The sequence below is a fragment of the Phodopus roborovskii genome, unplaced genomic scaffold, assembly GCF_943737965.1.
Source record: "Phodopus roborovskii unplaced genomic scaffold, PHOROB, whole genome shotgun sequence".
NCBI lineage: Eukaryota > Metazoa > Chordata > Mammalia > Rodentia > Cricetidae > Phodopus > Phodopus roborovskii.
Window position 1 is genome coordinate 14,709,353 of NW_026126469.1, and position 14,950 is coordinate 14,724,302.

Below are 14,950 nucleotides of genomic sequence, written 5' to 3' on the forward strand. Positions count from 1 at the left end.
CAGTTGTCCTTTGAAAACCAAAAAATCCTCAGCTCTTTCTCCTGGTGCTGAGGTGGTTCTGCCCATCAGAAACAGCCTGCCCTGGCAAGATCCAGTCTGGGTCCTCACCAATCCATGCTTCTTCCCTGAGGCCTTCATGACTGTCACAGCAACAGTGAGAATTCCTTCCATGTTCTCCCAGCTCTACTTTTATATTCCTTTCAAGAATGGGTGGTGTCAGTCTTGTAGGTCTGTAGACCTTTCTTTAGGTTCAGTTTTCTCTTCAAACCAATAATGGAAACCATGGAAAGGTTACCATAAATGCCCTTCCCTGATAGTGACATCAACAACTAACTTATCCACCATCATGGAGCCCTCATCTAGTACCTGTTGGAAACAGAAGCAAGCACTCATAACTAAACACTGAGCTGAACTAGAATCCAGATGCAGAGAGGGAGAGGACAAGACCAGGTTGCAGAAACACATAGAGACAGCTGACCTGAACAAGGAGGAGCTAACGGGTCACAAGACTGAAAGCTGGGAAGCCAGTATGGGACTGACTCAGGCCCCCCTAAACATGGGTCTCAGCTAGAAGGACTGAGCAGTCTAAGGGACTTCAGACAGTGGAGCCAGGATGTACCCCTGGTGCACAAAAGGACCTTGCGAACACATCCCCCATGGAGGGATACTGCCTTAACCTAGAGACAGGAGATAAGTCCTAGTCCCTCCTTCAAATGACCTGACAGATCTACATGACCCCACCTGGATGGTATAGCCCTGCATGTGGAATGGGGGTGGGGGGATGGGAGGGGAGGGTGGTCAGGGTGCATGTGAGGGGGCAGCGAGGGTAAGAGGGAGGGAGGAAGAAAAGGAGGGAGGGAGAGAAAGGGAACTGGGATCGACATGTAAAAAAAAATAAAATAAAAAAACTAAAACTTAAAAAAAAAAAAAAAGAATGAGTGGTGTCAGGCAGTCATGTACATCTCAGCAAAGGATGGCTAGTCTTAAAAACAAAACTATAGGCTAATAGTCTTCCACAAGACTGGATCCAAGATAGATATAATAACTTCCTGATGAGTTTAATTTCAAATTAGTGCATTCTAGATCAAATGATGGCCACTCAGGTAACATTCTCCAGTCAATTCCTGGTATAATAAGATTGCCCCAGGTTTTTCTTTTACAATTACATTTAAAGGATAGTTTTCCTATATTTTAAGTAGTTAAGCATGGAGAACTGATTATTATATTATCCATTAATTTTACTATGTAGGTAAATATGACAAGGTAAAGTTTTTAAATAAGATAGTTACTTCTTTCATATTTATTTAGTGTGCAGGTGTGTGTGTGTGTGTGTGTGTGTGTGTAAGGGGACATACATGCCACAAAACACATGTAGGGGTCTCAGTTCAACTTATGGGAGTTGATCATCTGCTTCTATCATTTAGGTCCCTGGGAATGAACTCTGGTCATCAGGCTTGGTAGCAGGCCCATTTACTCACTGTGTCATCTCTGGTCCCAGACAATGTTATAGGCATGAACACTATAAACATGTTGAAATGATGATTAGCATGAAAATGTATGTGAAATACCGAAATATTTTCTCTTCCAAAAAATAACAGTTCACAGTCTTTAGTGGGTCAGAGAGAAAATAATGACTGACTTAGAAAATGCAATGCAAGAACAGTTTTGGCATGTCTGAGTCATAGCAGACGTATAATGTACAACACTTACCTCCATTCCTTGGTATATATCTTGAAAATCAGAGAACAGAAGGAAAATGGTGAGGCCTGCAGCAGATGTCAGCAGAAGTGAGAATAAATCTGTAGAAACACAAAACATTATTTTCAGGTGCTAAGAGAATGCCTCATATAACTTGGCTCATGTTAGCAATCAGTTCATGTTGGGCAAATGCTAGACTCATCTTCAGATGTTTTGATACATCATCATATGTTTTAAAATATGTTCTAATGTTTGTAAGATAAGGGTGTTATATTAAACATCTTTCCTCATAAAGATGGAAGCATACATATTATAGAAACGTCCAAGAAGAAGGAATCATCTCTACTGAGGGTTCTCTGGGTGGAAACATCCCGCCATGACTAGACCAACTGAATTGTTGCAGAGAAGCCCTGCTCATGATCACACCATCTAGTGAGATACACATATGTAGGATTACCTAGTCCTGACAGCATCTTATTATTCAGTTGTAGGAGAATGAGGTATAAGAATCGGCCACTGACACTCAGGGCTTTCCAGTGTCAGGCCCATCAGCTTTTCTGAAACCTCTGCTCACTCACATTCTGTTCCCTACCAAGAGGTCATTAAGTGCCTGGTGCACTTACTGCCAAGGTACATTCTGTTTTCCTCTGCTTAATGAGCCCAACTCACATTTTCTTGCAGCTTTCTAATCCTCCCTTACAAAGTTTATTTCATATTACACATGACATTCTGATTTTTATGATCTCAATTGATCTATCAACCAGGTTGCTGCCTCTTGGGAACGACTACATCTGAGGCTTTGGGACTCTGACTTGGGAAAGGCAACTCAGAAATAAATATACAAAGCTGCTGGGCTTCTCTCTTCCTGTGTCCACAACTGCTTGGCCTTTAGAACATAAACATCCCTAGTGTATTCTGTCAGAATCGATGTTCTTCCCAGCAAAAGCCCACCTGCTCATGTGTCTTCCCAAAGAAATGCAAATAGAGCCTTGGTAATGTTTTGATATCACCTCAGGCCCCAAGCACTAGAATCCACTCAGTGTCACCACGATAGAGATGATTCTAAATTCTTTTGAGGGTATTTTCTTTCTTTCTTTCTTTCTTTCTTTCTTTCTTTCTTTCTTCCTTTCTTCCTTCCTTCCTTCCTTCCTTCCTTTCTTTTTTCTTTCTTTCTTTCGTTCTTATTTCTTTCTTTCCTTCCTTTCTTTCTTTCTTTCTTTCTTTCTTTCTTTCTTTCTTTCTTTCTTTCTTTAAGACAAGCACCACTATCTAGATTTTCTCTATCTGGACCAACTAGAAACCTGAGTTAAATCCACGGAAACTATTTCTGAAGACACCAAGATTGGTTTCACCTGTCAGCACCTGTATCCACCCTTAGCATTCCCCACTTACTCTCATCACTCTCAGGAGAATGGCCACACTTGCTTAGAAGGAGGGGAAGGGGGAGAGAGAGGGAGGGAGGGAGAGAGGGAGGGAGGGAGGGAGGGAGGGAGGGAGAGAGAGAGAGAGAGAGAGAGAGAGAGAGAGAGAGGACTGATCCCAAATAGAGCAATGTGCCTATGATGGTGATAGAAAGATCACTTTCTGCATTTGTTCTATTGTGGGATTCCCAGGACCCAGAAACTGGAAAAGGAAGGGGGTAATATCAGCTGTTGTTCCTGCTAAAGGCCGGATTCTTATTAGCAACTGGCTGAATCTTGCACATTCAGTGTGTCCTCGGGCTATCGATCTGCAAGGCAGGCCCTCTCCCTTACTTCAACTGTATGCAATGAAGAAATGAAACGAGAAACTCTCCTCTGTGGTCAGCTACTGTGGATGAAGAATGGGGCCCTATTTAGGCAAGCCATTTAACAGTAAATACTGCACAAACTACAGTTAGCTTGTCTTCAAACAAAGGAAGGGTTGGTAATGTTCATACTTGTTTACAACTGTCTCTGTAGCATAAAGTTGAGCTCCCAAACACTGATTAGAAAAGCAAGATATTTGTTACTCCAAGGTGAAATCACTTATATAATGAATCTTAGTACCTCTGAAAACTTCTGAATTCTAACTCAGAAGTTTACAACCTGTAACATTATGCATTGGTGCAGGAGAGACAATTCAGTGTTTAAATCATACACTGCTATTACAAAGGTCCTAAGCCCTGTCCCCAGCAGCAACATAGGGTAGCTCACTATTGCCTCTAAATCCAGCCCCCAGATACCCAAAGGCCTCTCCTGGCCTCCATGGACACCTTTGCTCACATGTACACAGACCCTACCACACACATATACACACACTTTTTTAAAAAAAATATATTAGTTTCTGTGTATTAGAATATTTGATTATAAAACCTTTCCCATTTGGAATTGTTACACCAGTGATATGGCTGAGCAGCTAAATGCACTTGTCACTCACTGTTCTGGCTCATTTTGTTTTAACCTGACACAAGCTACTGTCATCTAAAAGGAAGGAAAAGCAGCTGAGGAAATGTCTGCATAAGATCTGGCTGTTGGGCATTTTTTAAATTAGTGATTGATGGGGCAGGCCAAACCCATTGTGGTTACAGCCATCCCTGAGCTAGGGGTCCTGGTTTTTATAAGAGAGCAGGATGCGTAAGCCATGAGGAGCAAGCCAGTAAGCAGCATCCTTCCATGGCTTCTGCATCAGGTCCTGCAGGGTTTGAGTTCCTGTCCTGACTTCCTTCAGTGATGAACTATGGTGTAAACAAAATAAATCCTTTCTTCCTCAGCTTGCTTTTGGTCATTGTGTTTCATGACAGCAGTGGTTCTCCACCTTCCTGATGCTGCGACCCTTTACTACAGTTTCTTATGTTGTGGTGACCCCGGTCATAAAATTCTTTTTGTTGCTACTTCATTGTAATTATACTGCAGATGTGAGTCATAATGTAAATATCTGTGTTTTCCAATGGTCTTTGGTGGCTCCTGTGAAAGGGCCATTCACCAACAAAGGGGTTGCAACCCATAGGGTGAGAACCACTGCATAAAAGCACTAGAAACCCTAAACAGGTCAGCTGCCAAAGCTTGAGTTTAATCCCTGGGATCCATTGGCTCCTTCCCATAGGTTTCCGTCCTCTGCCACTACCAACCAGATAAAATTATTGTGTCTATGATGAGATATCAGTTTTCCTTTAAGCTCCAAGTCCCCAAGTTGTAACTAATCAACTTCTAATTCATTCCATGTGTGTGTGAAAGTCCCTGGTATTGTATTGTATTTCCTATTAAAGCACCATGTAGTGGAGAGCATCCTACTTATGAAATACATTTACTTTGGAAATCAGGGCTACAAGAAATGACTTCAAAATCTAAAGCAGAATCTTCATTTGTTGCGACAAGAGTCAAGGGTTCTTTCAAACCCTGCTTCAGAAGTGAGGGAAATGATGAGAAACTCATTGACAGGAAATATAAGATCAGAGGAAGACACCAGCATGGTCTCAAATGCTTTGAGAAGACAGCTTTGCCAAACTTGTACAGGAACAAAGAGAATCTGAATAATATAACAGAATGAAAGTACTTTAACAATAATTGCATATGTTTAACCTAGAGCCAGGAACTTAACATATACAACCATGTAGCAATTCCTCTAAAGCAAGTGTCTGAGGCCAGGTCATCTAATCACAACTATCAGAACAGACATATGTGATGGGGTTGAACAGAAACACCCCCCGCCCTAGTACACAAATAAGGGAACTTATTAAAGCCTATTGCATCAAAAAGGAAACAACATATGTTTACAAGCTATTAAAACAAACAGAAGAAAGAAAAATAAAAGTAAAATCTGACAACTCCCCCCCCCAACCAGTAAAATTCACTGTTCTGAAAAGTATTAGGTGAAAGAACAAAATAGGTCAAAGTTATTGGTAGGGAAAAATATAAAGAATACAATCCAAACTACAATGACTAGCCTTGAATGCTTTCCTAACCTTACACAGATGAAGAAACAAACATAGACAATGAAGTTAATGCAAAATAAATTCAAGAAAAGGAAAAACAAATCTTAACAAATGAGAAATCAAAACCAATACAGAATTAAAAGTCTGAGAGCTATTTTGTTATTAACCAGTTTTTTAAAAATGCATTTAACATAAGAAGAAAAAAAGCAACATTTTTAATGTGATTTGGGTCTGAAACATCACCAAAAACTCAGGTATGGAGGGCATAGTCTCCAGAGGAAATTGTCTCCAGAGGGCATGGTCTCCAGAGGCCATGGTCTCCAGTGCAGCACAGAGGTTACTTTAAATGGTGGGTAGATAATGAAGGCCATAACTGAATCATAAATTATCCCACTGATAGACTCACATCTTAATGAACTATTGTGAGGTGATAGGAACTTGAGACAAATGACAAAATTAGCAGGAAGACACACTTGAATGGTGTATTTTGTCCCTGGCTCACCCCACCCCACCATGGCCACTTCCTTCCTTGCCTCTCCTTAACCTCCATGCCCCAGCTTGCCCACACTTGCTGTCTTTCCTGCATCCTGGCCTACAGAAAATGAGCAATTTCATTCTACCATGTATCCCCTGTCGTTATCTCTCCCACAAGAAGTTCCAGACACAAAAGAGCCAAGTAACCACAGACTAAAATTAAAACAAAGAAACATTAAAACAAATTTTAGAAATTCTGTCACACTTAGTGAAAATTTATTAATACTATATATGTATAATTACGACACTAGCCAGGGTCACAGAAAATAAGTAAAACTTTAAGAAAAACCCTACCCCAAATTATATGATAAAGTTTGATAATATCAATGAAATGGTATTATATATGCAAAAATATATTATTTAAAACAGAATAACCCACATCAATCCTTAAAACACTTTCCAAGGAAGGATTTGAAGCTAAGTAATTTAGTGTTACATTTTTGTAAGTTGTCAAGGAAGAAATCATTCTTATCTATTAAAATCTTTACAGAGGAAACAAAAGGTCAAGTTTTTATCTAAAACTAAAACCTAACAAAGATGTACAAAAAAAAAAACTTCTGAAAAATACAGCATGAAATATGGTTCTTCAAGAAGCTACAAAATTCAATTTAGTAAATGTTTAATCTATTACAAGTAAGTAGGCTATTCTTAAGAATATGATTTAGCATCAAATTTATTAATATAACACATCTGTAGCACTGGATAAAAAGATAGAGAATACATAAAGAGTTCATCTTGGTAGGTGATGGTAAGCCATCTGTTGAAGTCTGAAGTCTGTCTCCTAGACTGGATTTTAAAATCTCTCTTGATTAATGCAAATAAAGGGTTATTTTCTTTACCTAATAGGAACTTTCTATGACAATCTCACCAACAGCCAAAAATGTATTTATAAACAGTTTAAATGACAATTTCTACAATTGTTGTCACTAAGGTGTGTATTTATCTGTTAGTCTTGATGTTACCTAACATTGCCCTGAATTCTGGATTTCAATCATTCATTCAAAATATAGGTAGATATTTAGTTATTTAAAACAAAGAAGGAATAATTTTGTTTGCAATTACAAATCACTGTTTTTCTAAAACACTCAAGGCTCAAGGTAACAACAAAGGTCAGGAAGGATTCTGGGTAGAAAGTGAAAGTGATACTAAGCACTTCTCATCTCACAGTGACATTCAGTTGCAAATACATCAGGAAGAAGCCATTCATAACACAAACAGAGAAGCAAATAGGATTAGGTTCTTACATATACAGTGCCTATAGTGGAGAAAACTACATATATTAAAGGATAAATAAAAGAAATGAGAATAACGGTGGGTTTGATATGCTTTGTTTGTGAAACATCCCCCATGGACTCATGCATTTGAACTTGGTCCTAGCTAGTGGGAACTACTTTGGAAGGTTGTGGGTCGAGCACCATTGGATGAGAAGGGTCAATAGGAGTAGGCCTTGAGATGTATCGATAGCACAGGCCTTCTTCCTGTAAATTTTGCCTCCTGACTGTGAACACAGTATGACCAGCCATCACACAATCCTGCAATTGACTCTCCTTCACCATGATGAACTATACCCCCACAAACTGTAAAACAATCACGTGCCTCATCCTTTAGGCTGTTTCTTGTCACATCCTTGGTTACAATAACAGGAAAATAAACGGATGGGAAATGTTCCTACATGGGAAGATTAAATTATACAAATCAATAAATTCTTCCCAAAGTATCAAGATCCCACGTGAGAAATTTTGAAGCTGGACACTTTACCTTACAATTCATCTGGAAGAAAAAAACATGAAAGTGAGATACTGTAAAAAATGAAGAGAAATGAGAGTTTACGACCCACATGCTGCTTATTAAATAAACCATGAAACTCTCCTTGGTAAAATGCCACTGTAAATAGTAGCAGTGAAATAGAAAAAAGACAGTGTGAAAGCAGACCAACTCTGTATAAATATATAATATGTGGAGCTAATACAAATTACCTAATACAAATTACTTATAATTGAACAATAACGTACATGAACATAGATATGATGAGGCTGGTATTATACTCAGTTGGGGAATACATGAGGGAAAGGAATATTAGATATTGAATAGTACAAAAATTGATTAATTGTGTAAACTAACTTGACTCACACGGTAAACATACCACATTGCATTAAAAATTCAAAAAATGTTAAAATATCTTTAAAATAAGTGAGTGTAATCTCTGTTTTGTAATTAGAAAAACCTGTCTGTGCATAAAGGCAATGAGAAAAGATAACTACAAAGGAATAAACAGCTCATATAGATAAATAAGGAAAGTAGCAGAAATCTAATATGAAAATAGATTAAAATGTACAGGCAAGTCATAGATGACACGCTTACTAATACAGATCTATATTTCTTCACTGACAATAAAAAGTCCAAATTAAAACTAAATGAAATGCCATGCTTTAAGAAGTCTTATCAGGATCCCCCTTGGAAGATCTCACCCATCCTGAGGAGCAGAGGCAGGATAGGGCTGGGGATTGTTGCAGGGGATAAGAGGATGGGAGGGAGAAGGAACTGGGATTGATATGTAAAATAAGATTGTTTATAATTTAAATTTTAAAAAAATTTAAAAAAAGTCTTATCAAACCAGGAAAAGTTTGTTTTTAGTATAGCATTTTCATATCCTTATCAGCCATACGTGGTACAAAATGACTAAAAAGCAACAATGAAATTGACTACAAATATCCTGGAAATCAAAGTAAATCATAACTCAAAAGCCAAAACATTTCCTTTTTACACACACTTTCACCGATAATTGAACTGGTTTTCTTAAGGAAATCGGAGACTAATTGAAATGATTTATAGGAGTTTTGCTTCACTTTTTTTTTTCTTTTTTTATTCTTTGTAATCCAAGCTGCTTCAAATTCGCCATGTAGCCCAGAATGACCTAGGATTTGCATCATCTTGCCTCTACTCCTAAACACTAACATGGTAGGCATGTGACACCACTTCTGGTTTTCTGTGGTGCTAGGGATTAAACTCAGGGTTTGGGGCATGTGAATCAAGGATTCAGGTAACTGAGCTATCTTCCCATGCAACATGAGTCACTTTGACATGGAATTATTTACAATGCAGACATGGCAAAATCAGCTGTGTGGTAGACATGATGCTCATGCATCTGAATTTCCTGAGGTTCTGCTTGAGCTGGCATAATTACTAATAATAACTACTCCACTTTCAAAAGTGTGGGAGGATACACTCTAGTTTGTTTTCCTGCCTGGAGGTCTTGAGTGTCACTTTAAACATTTTGGGGGGTTTTGTTTTAAATTTTCCTTTATTATACTTAAGGAAATGTATTAATTTTTAAAATTTTAAAAATGTTACAAATTTGGGGACATTCCTATGTGTTGTACTAGATACTTACATAAAATTTTTTTATTTAATTCTCACCACAATGTTGAAGGTCATATAATATTTTTATTCTACACATGAGAAAAATGGAGGCATCAGGGACTTAATGCAACCGTCCCAGCTTTATGAAGCCACTAAGAGGTTTTGTGAGTTCCTTAAAGGCTTTCTACAAAAGCCTCTTGACATAAGCTGTGTGATGAATGATTCTTGATGACCCATTTGACCATTTAATAATGACTGTACATCCTCACATGATGGGCTCCCCCACCTAAGGCCATTTTATCCAGTTATCATGCCAAAGAGATGCAATATTTCATATGCTTTGACTCTGTGACTCTGGGAAGGAAGTGGGAACAGAAAAAGACTCAGAATGGACCCTTAAATGTTGTACACTCACAGTTTGTGTAGATGGGTTTCCGAAATGGCTTTCCCTTAGAAAATATGAAGGCTGCTGAGATACAGTTGAAGGTGATGATGGGCCACAGAGTAGTGCTCTCATAACTTAGAACGGAGGCAGGAACCAGAGTTGCATTTCCAGGCCAGTTTTTCTCCAAACTCATATTGGTTGAGAAATTACTTTGTTTGGTCAGGAAGCATTCACTATGAAAGAATTGCCATCATTTGTAAAAAAAAAAAAAAAATTCTATACCTTTTAAAAAATTGATTAGATGACAATTCAATGACTACCAGCTATTAACCTGTTCTTCCTGGTGGCTGATAGGATGTCTTTTTTACTTCTTACAATGACAAAGCAGATAACCTGTCTCGAGAGGCCTTGGGTGACAATTTGTATGGAATTTCTGTAAATCAAATAGTAAATGTAGCACATGGGTAAAATGTGTATTTATGGATCTGTGTCTGTGTACATGCGTGTGATTGTGTATGTGTGTCTGTAGAATATATGTGGATGTTTATATGTATGTGTATGTCTGTATTATGTATATTTGTCTGTGTGTGTGTTTACGTGTATATGTGTAGGTTTGTGGAATGCATGTGTACATGTATGTGAATGTGCATATGTGTATATGTCTGTATTGTATATATTTGTTCATATGTGTGTGTGTGCGTGCTTAGGTGTATATGTGTATGTTTGTGGAATGTATGTGAATATGTATGTGAATGTGTATATGTGTGTATATGTCTATATTGTGCATATTTGTTTGTGTGTATATTCTTTTTCACTTATTGATGTAAGTCTCCTGACTTGCATCCTGAGTTGTATCCCTACTCCACTGTCTCCTAGGTAGCTAAGAGATTATAGTAAAGACCCAACAGGGTCCTTCTGATTTTAGCTCTAGCTTTAGCTCTAGCATACTGACAAGGTAAGCTCAGGCTTCTCAGCCTCACTTAGAAGATATGCACATTCTGACCTAGCTTTCTGGTCTTATATTTTGCAAGCTCTCTACCAAGACCCCTTATACTCCAAACACAATATCTGTTCTTTCAACTCCTATAAATTTTTTGAGTTGTATATACAATTCCCATTAATTGTGGTGTTATTTATTCTTAAACCTTATTATATCTAACTCAGGATGGGAGTTAGTACAAGTTACTTTCTCCATTCTTTCCTCTTGCTACATTTAGCTCATTATTTTGGAATTAATTTGTTGAGTTTTTTTTTTTAATTTTTATCCATGTATTATGAGTTTCTTTTATGTTTTTGTATTAGTTAATTTATAATTTTTTGGCATCTAGCATAGTGGTATCATACAATATTTACACAGCAAAACATGTATTAAGATCTAGATCTTTTTTAGCTCTGATTGGCCTATTTGCAATGTTCTTCTTTATTACAACGATGAAACATAAAACTTAGTTTTAGTTGGCTTTCTTATTTAGAAAGTTAGAACTTTTAAATTATTCTTCAACTGCTTATAACTTATTTTCTAAATGTGAACTCAAACGCAAGATTTTTTCTACTCCTTCCTTCTCCTCCTTCTTTGAAATAGTGGCTGGTTACTTTTATGTCAACTTGACACAGCTAGAGTCATTTGGAAAGATGGGACTGTATTTTAGAGGATGACTGTATGGAGTTGGCTGTAGGCAAGCCTTTGGTGCATTTTCTTGATTGGAAGGCTCATCTCATTGTTGGTGGTACCATCCTTGGGTAGATGGTCCTGGAAGGTGTATGAAAGCAGGCTGAGTCAGCCATGAGGAGCCACCAGTAATCAGCATCCCTCCATAGCTTCTTCTTCTTCAATTCCTGCCCCCAGGTTTTGCCAGATTCTGTCAGTTCCTGCCCTGACTTTTCTCAACAATAGAATATGACCTTAGAGTTGTAAGCAGAAAGTAAACCCTCTACTCTCCAAGTTTATTTTAGTCATAGTATTGTATCAAAACAATAGAAACCTTAACAAAGTTAGAAAGTCTCTTGCTACATAGCCAAAGTTGGCACTGATCTTTAATCTTCCTGCTTTGGACTTTTAAGTGTTGGGAATATAAGTAAGCATCACTATGCCAAGCCATGTTTAATTCTTAACTTCTTGGGGTTTATAAGATCTATAAATATGCTTCTGTATATAGTAGATGTTTAGTTTGCTAAGTAATGTAGGCAAAGAACCAGCAGTCATATTCTTGAGATGGGTGGATTGACAGGATAGATGCCCTGGATTTCAGAGATAAACACCAAAATGTATATAATTCTGTCCAATTACATTGCAGATGAGTAAGGTGAGAGCTAGTGTGGTGCAAGTCATAATTGAACCAGGGCCAGCTTGATTTCCTGGCCACACCTCTATGTCTCCATCCTGCTTCCTTCTATTTGCAACCACAGTTGTACTTCTCTGTATGTATTTGCTCCAGATTAGGAGAACATTTGGTTCTGAAACTATGCGGGACTGTATATCCCAAGTCACACTGAATTACTGGCTTAGGAGCCCGAATGAAGATCTTACACATCACTTGCTGGCTCTCCATTTATGTTTCTGTGCTCTCGGGTTCCAATGCCATTAGGCTCATAGTGGAGTATACAGGCTGGAGTTCAGGAGGAGAGTACTATTTCCTCAGGAAAAAGAAAGCTTGATAGGATTGTCCTTCTGTGTATATGTTTCTCCTATTGGTTGATGAATAAAACACTGTGCAGCTAATGGCCAGGCAGGAAGGATAGGTGGGGCTACCAGAGGAAGAGAATTCTGGGAAGTATAGGCAGAGAAGAGTCATAATATGAGCCTGGGAAGAGAGGGTGGGAGTCAGGCGTTCTCTGGTAAGATAAGACCATGTGGAAATACATAGATTAGTAGTTATGGGTTAATAATTAAGACAGAGCTAGTCAATAAGAAGCTCGTCATCAGCCAACAGTATTATAATTAATATAGTGTCTGTGTATTCATTTGTGGTAAGGCAGCTGTGGAACCAGGTGAGAAATCTTGTAACAAAACTTGAGTTTACATATTGCCTTGGCTGTTCCTATAGCATCATCAACTAGTTGCAACAAGACTATCCTCCTCAGAAAGCCTGAGATGTTCTTCCCTGGCTCTGTGCAGGGAGTATTTACTAAGACTTGGTCTACATGAAATCCATACCTCAAGGAATGGACATATTCAGTCATCAAGCCGTAAGACCATCTTATCATCAATCAGTGACAGATATTTCCCTGCCCACTCCATGTGCTCTCCCACCATTCTACCCATTACATGTATCCTGTTCTATCACTTCTGATTTGTAGTATGCAAGTATTATTTTAGGGTTTGTATTGGTACCAAGTTAGACAATGTCACTGTGTACTGCTTATGTCGTTTTTAGAAAGGAAAACCTAAGGGAAAGAACTCACCTGTACTGATAGACCTCACAGTACCAGGGCTGCTGCTTCACAGAGAGAAATGCACACACCAGCACAATGCAGGTGAAACAGGAATTCAGGAAGACCGAGAGTAGCAGCTGAGGGGAAAGCAGTTGTCCTGCTGGTCTGTATGGAGCCAGCTTCGGGTAGGCATGGTTTATGCTCACTGAAAGACAGGTATATGATTATCCTTTACAATTTCATTTTTGAGGATAAAAGATGTGATGTACATCATCTCAAGCCTCTAAGTAAGATTCAGCTTGAGAAAATACCAATAGAAGGTTTACACCTATACCAGCCATTATGTCATTGTACATCCATATACTAATATTAGTCTCCTCTATGCTTTGGTTTTACTTTCAGAAGTAAAACATAATGAGCTGAAAAGTCCCGTTATTGATATATCTACCATACCACACAATGTTCATATTTTTCTCTATGGGCTCAGCAGGGATTATTTATAAAAACAAGATTAGAAATACCAACCTTTTCTCATGAAGAAGGAAAGTGTATAGTTGGAGAGAGGGATTAAATAGTCATCCATCCTAACTTGTCTTTGTATGGTAATTATAAGAAAGCATCCACTCTGCTATTGAACCAATAGGATTCAAGCACTTCAATGTGCCAGGCACTGTGAAAGTTCAAGTTGTACTTGCTTCCTTTCTGGATACATATATCAGGGGAATTGCTACTGCACATTCCATTTGGCCTGGTAGAGGAAGTGGATCATAAAGATCTCGTTTTCAGATAATGGTTCTGAAATATATTGTGTTTTCAACCCTAGGGTTTGTCATTTAAAAACATACTTCATAGATGCTTCATGCTCTAACAAGCCAATGAGCATGGAATGTGTTGTGCTTTTTGTGACAGAGCAGGAAAGAGGCATGGGAGAGCTAATAGTTCAGGACATCTCATTTAAAGACTTACAAAGTCATACTTTAATCCTTGTCTTCCAGTTCATCACCTCATCCCCTTTCCCAGCTTGTTTCTCTTTAATTTTAAGAAATTAGGTACATGTGCTTCAGCTTACATTCATGCATGTAGAGGTGAGGTAGTAGGGAATTGATGTAAATTTGGGGGTAACAAAACTGTAAAGTAGATTTCTGTTCATTGTGTGATCTAGGATAATGGTACCTCACTTTTCCATATAAAGTAAGAGTATGATGTAATATTTAAGTGCTTCTCAAAGGCCCTTCCAAATAATTTATTCTAAAGCTCTATGACTACCTAAGTTATTACTGTTATATTTCCGTCTGTTTTCCCAGCAGAATGTTAAAGTTTATGGAGTTTGCAGGGTCATTTACACTGCCATCCAAGTTCTAAGTCTAGTGGACACACAGAGACTGTGTTTATTACCAAGGAATACAGTGGGCACAAAGATAGTAATTTAGAGCACAGTTTGATCCTATGTCCATTTAGCAAATTACTGGTAGTGAGTTTATCCTGGGGCCTATGAGTTCCTTAGCCATGAGTTCTTGGTCATATTTACAGCATCAGGCCCACATTTCTTCCCATGTAATGGTCCTAAATTACAATCAGAAAGTGGTTGGTTACCTTTATAACATTTGTGCCACTACTGCACTCATGGACAAATCCCTTGCAATACCAGTCATTACCATAGTTCATAAAGTTCACAGCTGACTAAGATCTGTTGATGACTTTTCTCTCAG

General features: G+C 38.2%; 1 protein-coding gene across 1 annotated transcript in view; it reads right to left on the reverse strand.

Moving 5' to 3' along the window:
* Atp13a5 (ATPase 13A5) overlaps positions 1-14,950 on the reverse strand; it is a 124,162-nt gene that overhangs the window by 3,985 nt on the left and 105,227 nt on the right. Inside the window, exons 26-28 of the mRNA XM_051191266.1 lie at positions 13,272-13,446; positions 9,900-10,102; positions 1,711-1,799 (exon numbers count right to left, since the gene is read on the reverse strand). Of these exons, the coding sequence (XP_051047223.1) occupies positions 1,711-1,799; positions 9,900-10,102; positions 13,272-13,446 (467 nt within the window). The remainder of the gene's footprint in view (positions 1-1,710; positions 1,800-9,899; positions 10,103-13,271; positions 13,447-14,950) is intronic.